The following is a 12,670-nucleotide window of genomic DNA, read 5'->3' as shown; positions in this document are numbered from 1 at the left end:
AGTTGTTAATTTGTACTTTAAATAGTTCTTGGCCACTAGCATTTTTACAGATTACTGTACGGGATAAATCTTTTCTGTGTTGCTGGTTGTAAATTAAGCAGGAGTGTTTACCCCATGTCAACAATCTCAACAGCACTTTTGTGTCTAATTTCAATAATTATTGAGTATAAGTTCATAAACTGACATGCCTATACCAGGCCTGACATCACAGTTGCAATATAGGAAATGCTGCTGCTAGTTTGTTTTCAGAAAACTCCCACACACAGAAATATGTTAATGATGAGATTTTCTTTGGCTGATATTGATACAAGGATAATTATTGGGCAGATTATGGATAACTCCTCTGTTCTTCTTTGAAATAGTACTAAGAAATCTTTTCCATCCACCCAGGCAGTAGATGAACTCTTGGTTTACTATCTCTAATGAAAGACAGCATCTCTGATACTGCATTGGACTAGAAGTGTCCCTGGTGCTGTGAACTACCAGTGCTAACCACTGAGCCACCATGCTACTACCCCAGTTACTCAGGTCAATGAATGTTAACAGGCTTTATTGAACATAACAATGCACAAAGGATATGAAAGAGCACATCTTCTAGAACCTGATAGATTCAAGCTCCACTTCTGTGTGATTTAATGTCACTATAGTATCATTCTTTACGCACATGCTCAGTACTTCTTCTTAGAGTACAGTTATAGTTGACTCTTTATTTTACAGTCATCAGAGACTGTAGTGATGAAGGGCTAAATCCCGAAACGTCGACTCTCCTGCTCCTAGGTTGCTGCCTGACTTGCTGTGCTTTTCCAGCACCACATTTTTTGACTTGGATGACAGTCCCCATCAAGCGTGGCTGACCAGGAAACTCATCTGCTCTTCCCATAAGCCTTTAGGAAGGATTTCCAGCTTAATGACCACTCCATTTGGCCTTGTTATGATCACTCCTTTCATAGCCATCAGGTCCAGGAGTGGGCCTTGAACCTGGAGCCTCTGATGTAAAGACAGCAGGGCTACTCACTGCTTCACACGAGCACCTGTCCATTTAGATAAGGGGAACATTTCAGATGAATACAATTTAAACAAGTAATAGCTTTAATGATTAATGTTAATTATGTTTAACATGTTATGTAAACCAACCAATGAGAAGGTCACCTAATCTATTTATTCTATTACAGCTGGACTTGGCATTGTGAGGGTCACAAAGAAATGTTCATATCATTCGGAGTGTACCGCTGATGCCAGTGATATAACCATTGGAGGTAGAAAAATTCTTTGCTGCTCCACCGACTTTTGTAACGTTGATAGTTCTGCTGACTACTCCAGACATAGCTGGATATTGCTAGGAAGCATCCCCACCCTCGCTTGGATTCTTCTAGAATGGACTCTCTCTACCTAAATGAGTGTAATCCAACAGTCTATGCACGTTTGGATTTCACAAGAGAAAATCTGCACATTTATTTTAAACACAGAATGAGCTGTTTTCTTAGAGTGTTGTATTTATTGTTGATGTTGTTTCATTAAGGTAATGACTTCCGTCATCATTTGTCGGGTGGCCAGGTTGGAATGAATCCAGGGAAAGAGTCAATTGTCCTGGAGAATGAAAACTTCACTGAAACAGTTTGTTCATTAAAATGGAGCATCTTATTTGCAATGGTAAATTTGCATGCCCAATCAAATGTCTAGAATTAAAGTTCAAATGATCTGATTGGATCACTTGAATCCAAAAGAGAGGATTTCTATGCTACCAAGTTGCAGGGTAAGGCACAATATTTATTGCATAGTATTGCTTTACCCCAATAACGAAAATATGGAGTGATCACAGTCGAAAAAGAAGCGATTGATGCTCAATGTTTTTTTTAATGAAATAATAAACATTAAGAGATGGCCCACGAGAATCCTTATCAACAATGTAAATATTTCACTGGCCATGACATTTCGCAGTAAATACTGGAGTGACATTGAAGGCTGACAAGTAAAGTATTAATGTCTCATTTATCCTCGAGTTATGGATCGATAGAATGGTTACAGCACAGGATGGGGCCTTTCAGATTGCTGTATCCTGTGTGTGTTGGCTCACTGAAAGTGCAAATTAACCAATTACACCCTACAATCCTGCAATCATTTTCTTTTCAGACAGTGACCCTATTCTCTTTGGAAGGCCTTAATTGAATCTGCCTCTAGAACATTCTTAGACAATGTATTACAGACGTTAATCACTCCCTGTGTTAAATTATTTACTTCCTAATGTCGTTATTGCTTCCATTGCCAGTCACCGTACAATTTGTGTCCTCTAAGTTCTCAATTCTTCTGCCAAGAGGAACTGTTTCTTTCTAACTTACGTAGATCCCTCATGCTTTTAAATACCTCTATCAAATCTCCTCTTTATATTCATGGAAAAAATTTGTTATTCAAACGCGATCAATGTCTGTACAGCGGTGTCCAAAGTAGAAGAACTTACACGTTTATAAATTGAAATAAAAAGTATTTAAATTAAACATTTGTTTGGTTATTCACTAAATTATGTCAGAATCATGGTCTTCATGCTGTTCCTCTTCTTCATCATCAAAGGAGGAGAAATTTACTTGATGCACAGGCTGATGTTTCGCAGAGCTACACAATCATTGGCTTGTGCTAGCCCCAGCCAGACTGGAAATAGTGATCCTGCAGTCATGATGAAGGTTAGATCATGATAATCAATTCCACTGATCTATCATTCTTGTAACAAAATAATTTATAGAATTATTGCTGATTCCAAATGGCACAAGGCTTGAACGTGTTCTGTTTATTTGCAGAGAACAGCTGCTCGAGTCTGAATGAATGCCACTTCCAGCAAGAGTAAATGAGCTGCCTGAAATGCTTGACTTACCTAGAAGCATGGGGCTTCTATAGTTCCACTTTGTTTTCTCCAGGACATTGCCTTGTCCAAGCAGAGTTGACTTGTCAACAATCAGCACCCTTTTCTCTCCTGTGGAACAAATTGTCATACATGTTTCAAATTTGGCATTCCTACATTTGTCCTGATGTATCCAAGACAAAGTGTTTCAGCAACAGTCCTCTCTTTTCAGCAAGATTCAAGCTCTGTACATCTAAGTAGCAATTATCATGGTATCATCAAATCCCTACAGTTTGGAAGCAGGCCATTCAGCCCATTGAGTCCACAATGTCCCTCTGAAGAGCACCCAACCCAGATGCCTTCCCTCTTTACCCTATCCCTAACCCTGTATTTCTCGTGGCTAATCCACCTAGCCTTTACATCCCTGGAATCGGTTTAGCTCAGTTGGCTGGATTGTTGGTTTACAAACTGTGTGATGCCAACAGTGTGGGTTCAATTTCCAAAACCAGTTTGAGGTCACCATGAAGGACTCTCCTTCTCAACCACTTCCCTTGCCTGAGGTCTAGTGGCCCTCAGGTTAAATCACCATCAGTCGCTTTTACTCTCTCTCCTATGACGACACAACACACAACATCCCTGGATACTATGGGCAAGTTAGCATGGCTAATCCACCTTACCTGCATGTTTTTGGACTGTGGAGGAAATGGGAGCACCCGGAGGAAACCTACATAGACACGGGGAGAATGTTCAAACTTTACACAGTTACCAGAGGGTGGAATTGAACCTGGGTCCTTGGCACTGTGAGGCAGCAATATAACCACTGAGCCACTGGAATGCCCAAAACAGAATTCAATTATCCCAAATGCTGGAGAAATATAAGAAATGTAATAAAGATGATGTTGAGCTCAGGAAACAGACTGAACAGCAACATCATATGTGAAAAGCATGGATGAAGACTAAAACATCTTGGGAAGTATGAGTACAGAACAGATATCTATAGGGGTGTGATGATGCTGTCAATTTAAAAGGTTATTTTGTCCCGGTTTATTTTTGAAGAGAGGTTGTAAGTCTATTGAAGACGACTTGTGTAAACAACTTATAGGGGCTTGGGTTTTTTCTTTACAAACAGAGTGGGTGTGGCCAGTTTCATAGATCAGGATATTTGGGTTTTGTTTCTTTTAGTAACATCAGAAGCTAATGGGGTCTCAAAAGTGTTGGAAGCTTCAGTGAATGTCTTTTGGCTGCTACTCTCTGAATTTTCTCTTGATTTTCTTGCATCCTAGATTGGAGAACAGCATGTGAGGATCTGTGTCTGAATTTTCCTTTTTGCCAAGAGGTATATTTATGGGATGTTACTATAGTGGAACAGTTAATTAGTAATAGATACTGTGTCTATTTTGCAATTTCCATTTGTCAAGTTATTCTAAATTCCTCTTTCTTTTGTTGTATATAACCACAGTGTTTAAATAAATTCTTTTGGTTATCGTTGAATAATTTGACCAATCACATCGCGTCTGCAATATGGCATTTCACATCTACCCTTGAAATAAGAACAAGTTAGGATCAAGGCTACCTTCTTAAAATATTTTGAGGGGGTCAGATCTAGTTCATAACTTGGGAAAAGAAAGAGAAAACACTGGTGAAGGCAACAAAGGGTTAGAGGATTTGAGCTATAGGGAGAGGCTGAACAGGCTAGGGCTGTTTTCCCTGGAGCGTCGCAGGCTATGGGTGACTTTATAGAGACTAACAAAATTATGAGGGGCATAATTTTGGATAGGATAAATAGGCAAAGTCTTTTCCTTGGGGTCGGTGAGTCCAGAACTAGAGGGCATACGTTTAGGGTGAGAGGGGAAAGATATAAAAGAGACCTACGGGGCAACATTTTCACGCAGAGGATGGTACATGTATGGAATGAGCTGCCAGAGGAAGTGATGGAGGCTGGTACAATTGCAACATTTAAGAGGCATTTGGATAGGTATATGAATAGGAAGGGTTTGGAGGGATATGGGCCGGGTGCTGGCAGGTGGGACTAGATTGGGTTGGGATATCTGGTCGGCATGGACGGGCTGGACCGAAGGGTATGTTTCATGCTATACATCTCTATGACTCTATAAGAACAAAAAGTGTGATTATACTGAGATGAACATAGAAGCAAGGCGAGGCTGGATTAAGAACCAATTAGAAGAAGTTAAATAGAAATTGAAATAGCAGGAAATATTAAAAGAATGGTCAATTCTTTTGACAATTAGATATAAATGCAAAACAGTGAAGGCTGTCAAGATATCATACATAAGATACAATACTTTAGTGAACAAAAGATACCAAACATGTCAAAGTTTTTCTCCCTGGTTCATGGGATCACCATGATTGGTCTGCAGCATGGAAGCTGCATATTAAAGTAAAAATATTCAAAATGAAAGTTACAGATAGGGCAGTCACTGACAGGCTAAGGAGATTAAAAAGAAACAACATTCAGGAACAAATGGAGAACACCTTAACAAAAGTGCAATCTTTTACAAATACAGTACCTAGAAGTAGAGCCTAAGGTTTGGAACTGATCGGGATAACCAGGAATAAGCCAATAAACATCATATCCATTGTTGTGAAGTACACAAGGTATTTATAAAATTCAGATTTGTATTTGCAGATACATTCTATTTTGTTCAAAAAGCGCATGATCTGTAGACAGACAATCAAGGTGACATTTTTAAAATTCCTACTCTGGAAATAAAACCAGTCTGGCTCCAGGATAAGTTAGAAACAGACTTGAAACATGGCCTCACACCTAAAATGCATTTTCTGACCGGGGGTGTCATCTTTATCCTGATAAAACCTGAAGATATTTTGGGGCAGTGACTTGAAAGAAATTATGGGATTTACATATTAACCAATCAAAACCTGTACCTCCATTCCAACCGATTAAAGACTTAATAGATATCCAGGTTTGTTCAATACATTCACATAAGTTGTATGACCATTTGATTTTTTACTTATAAATTCTGTGTCCGATGTATTCCCTCTCACTAGCTGCCTGAGGAAGGAGCAGGAGCTTCGAAGGCTTAAGGTCTTAAATAAATCTGTTGGATTTTTACCCAGTGTCACGTGATGTTTGACTTTGTCCATCCTAGTCCAACACCAGTACCTCCACAACAAAATACAGGGAAGTGAAACAGAAAGATTTTGAAAGGTGCTGCTCACTAGTGAATCTGTCAGAAGTCACTGTACAAGAGGAACTTCTATGATTGCAGGAGTAACACAACTTGATGCTTTCATTCAACCCAAGACCTGGTGCTTTACCAGTGAATCTGAGAGTGAGGACCATGAGTCACTGACTTGGGGAGGTGGAGAATGAGAGCTGGGAAGTATGATTCCATGTTGAGTGTGCTGTGAGGGAGCATGTGCGGTGGGGCCATGCAATAAAAATCTAATGCCTTGGCAGAGCAACATTAGCAGACACTTGACTGCCATTTGAGCATCTTTGCAAGCCGAGAGATGGGCAGAATACTGCTGGCCAACACAAGGGAATTTTCCAACAGTGGGACCAGTTTCGGACCTGCTACAAGAAAGTAAATGCATAATCTGTTGCCAGTTAAGCATGAGCCAATCTTAAACTTTATCAGATGTATAATCAGCTTGTGATTATTGAATGACATGCATGTGCTTCAAAATTGATATCTCCAACACATACTATTAAAGGTTAGTTTGGCATGACAATGGGCTATTGAAATAAAGTGGAAATGTAAGTGACAAAGGTTAGAAAAACAGGCATTATTGTCTGGGTTAATGCTGTAAGATGTTGGCTAACTTGGTGCTGGGTCCGAGGGCCTAAATGGGGAGTTGTTGGTGCTGCCTCTGGCTTAAGAGAATTATTAGTTGAGGCAGCAGATTCCACAAACAGAATCATGACCTTCACACTCACGGCAATCAGATTAAAAAATGAAGTGCCTCATGGAACTCTTAGGAGGAAAGAGAAAACTTTTTATTTAGTAAAGTGTAGAGGGAAGAGACTGATCCCACCATAATTAAAGGCTCTGTAATTGCCAATAAAACATGTAGGCATAGTGAAATTATAAGTGCAACTAACAAACTAATGCAATTTAGCGGAATTCTTTCAGACAAATAGCTATAGATTGTAGAGAGAAGCCCCCATCCCACCAGCAGGGGGCAATGAAAATGAATACCAAGGCCTGAAAGATGTATAATGGAGGGTATAAACAGAAAACCTCACGAGAGGGACACTGAAAAACAGATAGCAGTGGTAGGGAAAAATTGTAAAACATTACTTGGCATTATGATCTCAGGAAAACAATTGCAGCTTTATAAGGTACCAAACAGCACCCAGTCAGTGAGATGCAACTAGCAAATGGATCACTCTGACCACCTCTGGCAGAATGGTCAGAGGTGAGATGGTAAGCAAAGATATCAATGTTGCATGTAATCACTGTAATACTGAATGGCACTGTAATCACATGTTTATATTTTCTGAATATGACAGCTTATGCTGTGAAAATGAAGCATGGTTTACCTTCCTTTGATGGTCCTGTGGTACAAAACAGCAGTCTGAATGGAAATACTGGTCTACATTTCTGAAAGACACAATCTCCAATCAGAAATGTAGAGCCTGTTTCTTTTATTGAAAGAGGTGGTGTGGCAACCTGCATAAGATCACCAACCCTCAGAAAATTGGCCACATTGTTTCTTAAGAATGAGTAAAGCAGCTAAGATAAATAATCTTAATAATAAACAAGTATTTTGATTTGCTTTATAATATGCTTTAATTGTTGTAATTTTAGTCAGTGTTCAACAGAATAAATCTATAACAGTTACATTATTGATTCAATATGGTCTTTCATGCGAGCATCCAAGGAGATTGCAGCCTGACATAGTGTTTATAGTTTTAGGAACAACAAATATTTCAAGTTGTGCTATTTCATAACCTGTCTCCTTCAAAGTTTTTTTCCAAAAAGGCCTGATCAAATTTCAGGCATGAGAACTTGTGTTTATCCACTGTACATAAGGTCTTGTTCAAAACAGTGATCATAATAAGCAACCCACCAGTTTTAACAGAGAGGTTACGTTTCTAACAGCTGTGCAGTAAGCTGCTTTATCTTTTCAGGCAGCTTCCAGACACAAAGAAGTCATCAGTCAATAGGTTCTAATTCCACTGAATGCAGAGGGTTATTTTGATGAACATCACACTTCAAAACTTGCTTGATGGAATCTCTCAGCTTCTTCTCTTTCTCTTGCCACTTTTCCCTCATAGATACAAACTCAATGTCTGAAAACTAGATTCTATAAAGAATGTGTGCCGTATTAAAAGGGGATGACCTGCATTGTGCATTTCAAGCCTATTGTTAATGTTTGCTCTGACAAGTTTCCAGTCGAGGGGATACTCCACAGCAAAAACTTAGTGATGACTAAGTGATGGAAAGAACTCTGCAGGTTGATCTGCCCAAAATAAATGGAGAACTTCTGTCAGCTCATGTTCAGTTAAAGAAATAACATTTCCTCACCCTATCATGTCTTTAAGTGCTTCAATAGCTAGTTGCATTTGTACAGCACTTTTAACAAACGGATGCATTGCAAGGCAATTCAGTGGAGCAAGATCAAATTAAATTTGACAAAGTCACGTAACATTTTGTGAATATGGCCATTGGAGCCAACGTCATCAATGACTCTGCCCATCTTGGTCATACTCTCTTCCAACCTCTTCCATTGGGCAGAAGATACAATTGTTTGAAAGCACATACCAACAAATTCAAGAACAGCTTCTTCCCTGCAATTATTGGACTTCTGAACGAATCTCACACATATTCGATTGACCTTTCTGTGTACCTTCTCTGCAGCTGTAATGTTATATTCTGCATTCTGTTCTTTTACCTTGATGTATTCACGTAGATATGATTTGTCTGGATAGCACACAAAACAAAACTGTGTCTTGGTATGTGACACTAATAAGTCAAATCAAATCACACCAGAGGAGGTCAGGTAATTCAGACCCATAGTTTTCTTGCTCTGTAAGTCTCAGTAACACACTGAAAAATGTAAATGGATCAATAAGCAAACTTTTCTATTGAAAAGAGCAGAGCACCTCATGGTTAGTTCTTAATTACCTGTTGCCTTCCAGTTCACACACAAATTTTGCAATTGGGCTCCAGCCAAAAGCTTTTGGATCATTTTGTAACCACTGCTCAATCTCCTGACGATTGTTGGAAGCATAATCAGACAAAACCATTTCCTCCACATGCTCCGTGGCACAGAGAGTGCAGTGAAGACAGGGACCACATCCAATTTCAAGAAGTGTGTGGAATCTTGGACCTGGAATAGTTCAAAACCCAGTCATTAACTGGGAAAGAAAGTCGCAAAGTGTAATACAAGCAGTATTGGTGGAACACCTGTGGGATATTTCTGAGAATCAACATTTGCCTGCTTGAGTTGGTATGTGAGAATCAGGGTCACTTTCCATTTCTTCTCACCATTCCCATTGTTTCTTGATGACAGTGATATTTCCTTCACAGTCAGACTACTGCACAGTGGGGACTGAACTTTCTCAACTATTTTGCAACATCAGGAAATCCAGTTCACCTGAATGTTTCCAACTTCGGTTGGAGCTGGAAATGGTGAAGGGTGTAGAGAGCAGTTGATAGTGAGTAACTGCTCCCATTCATGAAAGAGATGGAGAATGAAAAAGAGGCGGTTTAAACTAATTGGTAAAAGAAGCAAGAGTAACACAAGGAACAACATTTCACACAATAAGTGGTTAAGGTCTGCAATGTGTTGTATTTTCAGGTACCAGCTCTGACAGCACGTTGTATCTTCTGGTTAGCAATCACTGGGGGCTTGTGGTTATGGCTGCTTGCTATGACTCAACCTTCTTTCTACTCTTGAAAAATGAACAATAAGATAATATTAATGGCGACAATTCCTACGGGGCACTGCATTGAGAATAAAACAATTATATTTGTATCAAAATATCTTGTTGTTGGGGTGATAATGCACCTTAGCCCTTATGCTCCCCACTGGCCACATAGGCCAGAAGAGTACCAGCGTGTTCTCTCTCAAAGGACACCTGCACATGGACAGAACCACAGGTGAGAGGCAGGCAGCCATTTTTATTTTCCCCTCTATCCCCCACTGCCTGGATCTGTTCATGATCATCTTGCCAAACCCAGGAGCAAATGCCCTAAGGAGGCTGTAGTTCAGGACTGTGAATGAAATGCAACCAAACATTTAAACAATGCCCCATTAGAAGATAAAAGAAAAAGAGAGAGGCTGGAACCAGTAACATGGTTAATGTAAACAGGAATCTGAGATGTGATGACCTTCAGATTAAACCATCAGCTGTCTCTCTCTCTCACTCTCTAAGGACAGCACAGGATTATTGCCCTTTTATGTTCTGCCACACTTCTCTTTCTCTTTCCTCAATTCTTTCTCAGTCAGGGCACGCTGATATTCACCTGAACTTTCCTCTCATCTCTCTCTCTCCCTCTCTTAGATCAAATTAACACTTCTCTCCCAGACTCACCCTGAATGGTTACAGCATTGAAGGAGGAGGCCACTTGGCCCATTGTTACATATATTTTGGAAGTCTGATGGCTCCATGTACATTGAATGATTGTGCAGCTTGTCTCATTCAGGGTGAAGACATATTGTAACAAAGTCCTGGGAAGGAATGTGCATTTGGCCCTATGCCTGCCTCAGCTATGGGGAAAGGGCAACTTTCATTTGTCCTTACCTGGTTTAGCAGCAGAAGGAGCTCAGCCTATGAAATGACACATGCTTGCTATTGGATGTTTTAGGGTCTTCATAAGCCCTGCACTCTTGGACTGAGGAACCTATTTTAGAATTAGAATTACCTTTATTGTCTTATATACTCAAGTGAATATTGTTAAAATTTTACTAATCGCACCTTACATCTCAGATACACAAATACCTTAGTCCAGATTCTTAAGTACAAATTCTGAGGGAAAATATTCAAAAGATAAAGAAATAAAAGGTCCAGCAATGTATTAGTAAAATAGAGAAATAAGAATTCAGAATAGCAGTCCTTCCAACACAGACTGCGCAGAGATTCACCTCAAGGCCAGGAGTGCTGGCAATTCAAATCAGTGCTGGGGTCTGGAATCCGAGTCCGCGCTGGGGCCTGAACTCTAAATCTACACTAAAGATTAAACTCTGAGTCTGCACTGTGGCCTGAGCTCCAAATCCACATTGGAGCCTGAACTCCAAATCTGTACTGGGACCAGGACTCCCAGTCCGCCCTGGGGCTGGAACTCCCAGTCTGCACTGGGGCCAAAGGTCCATGCTGGCTTTCACCCAGCATATCGCCAAAGCTTCCGAGGAAAGAAACTAAAAAGAGAAAGAGAAAAACACAAAAAGAGAGGAAATGAAGAAAAGAAATGATTGGAGTGGAAGAGCTCCAGTTCAGGAGTCTTACTCAGTCACTATCATGGAAGTATATTTTTTACTCATCATTCTCTTGCTTTCAGAAGCTTTTGGCATCCTGTCTTTCTGTTAATATGGGAATATTCCTCATCACACACAAATGTTCTTTTCCTCTCTTCTTGGCAAACACTCCAAGACTTCACTTCTCTTGCTTGGTCCACCATTCAGAACATTTGCACTGGGTCACAGGGCTGAATGGCCTAATCCTCCTTCTATTTTTGACCCGTCACTCCTACATCATCATCCATTTCCCCATCCCTCAGTTAAATCCAGTACCTTCTGAAATAACTTCACAGACGCCAGTATCCCATTACCAAGTCATCCTTTATCTCTTCAATTACACATGAATAGTCCTTGACTATAGTACTGCCTCATACAGAGTCAGGCACCAGAGTGCTTTATACTTGCAGAAATAACATTAATTCATTTATATCCCACACCAAGTCATCCTTTATCTCTTCAATTACACATGAATAGTCCTTGACTATAGTACTGCCTCATACAGAGTCAGGCACCAGAGTGCTAGTTTCCGAGACACTCAATCCTTTTATATCAGCCGGGGCTCTCTGATCAGACCAGATTAACAGCTCTGATTAGGTAATTCACATTCTATCTGACCTTGTTACAATCACAACACCTTTAACATTATCAGCTCCCTTTCACTTGCACCACTCCCCCTTTAATTCCCATTTTCTCACCTTATTACATTAATTTAGCCCCAATCCTGCTGCTTTACTGTTCATTCAGTAACTCAGATTAGAGCAAGTGGGAGAACTGGCGCTATGCAAATGGAGTAGAGACATCAGTTCCAGATCATCCACTGATCTGGCTAAAAACTTGTGCTTTAGATTCAGGAACTGTTTGCAGTCTCCAACAGTTTTGTGCTATTAGAGATCCTTCATTTGACACTTGATGCAAAAGGTGTACTTTGTGAGGACTCTTCTGGCACAATGATATATATCTCTCTCTGAGCCAGAAGCATTAGGGTCTAGCCCCACACATTGGGGTTCCTATGCCCCCTACCTCTGAATCCTGGAGGATGGGTTCAAGTCCATCCGTCCCAGTTATATGTCTGAACACGCTGATTAAAATAACTAGGAAAAAAATTGTACTGACAATAAACTAAGTAATTGCTCTGTAAAGTTGCAGGCGGCTACTCACAAATTAGGGTGTTGCTCTTCAGACCGACATTGAGCAAAGCAATCCAGTTAACAAAACCAAAGACTTTACTCACCCCTGGAAAAGGCTTTTAGCAAATTCTTCAGAACAAAAGGTAAAAAAATCATTTTCCATCAGATTACCAAGTGGAGAACCATAATATGTTTCCAAATAAACATATATATTTCCTCATAACAATCTCCATCAGTCAAGCCCAGCTCCATTTTACCTCCGATA

The 12,670-nt window shown here is 40.0% G+C and overlaps 1 protein-coding gene across 5 annotated transcripts; it reads right to left on the bottom strand.

Annotated features, from left to right (window-relative positions):
- Positions 1-552: 552 nt before the first annotated feature.
- Positions 553-12,670, bottom strand: LOC122540518 (nicotinamide N-methyltransferase-like). 5 transcript variants are annotated; one of them, XR_006309337.1, is made up of 4 exons: positions 12,510-12,670; positions 8,944-9,148; positions 2,864-2,962; positions 553-1,031 (listed from the first exon to the last, which is right to left on the bottom strand). XR_006309337.1 is itself a non-coding variant. In XM_043676382.1 (3 exons), exons 1-3 carry the CDS (start codon positions 12,559-12,561, stop codon positions 2,938-2,940), a joined length of 282 nt encoding a protein of 93 aa, XP_043532317.1. In that variant the 5' UTR covers positions 12,562-12,670; the 3' UTR covers positions 2,807-2,937. The 5 variants fall into 5 exon arrangements, 2 of the variants coding, with proteins under 2 accessions (XP_043532317.1, XP_043532316.1); XR_006309339.1 differs by lacking the exon at positions 553-1,031 and adding an exon at positions 1,403-2,658; XM_043676382.1 differs by lacking the exon at positions 553-1,031 and having other exon boundaries at positions 2,807-2,962.

The sequence above is a fragment of the Chiloscyllium plagiosum genome, chromosome 35, assembly GCF_004010195.1.
Source record: "Chiloscyllium plagiosum isolate BGI_BamShark_2017 chromosome 35, ASM401019v2, whole genome shotgun sequence".
NCBI classification, from domain to species: Eukaryota; Metazoa; Chordata; class Chondrichthyes; order Orectolobiformes; family Hemiscylliidae; genus Chiloscyllium; species Chiloscyllium plagiosum.
Note: the sequence above shows the minus strand (reverse complement) of the source record. Positions and strands in the feature narration are given on the sequence as shown.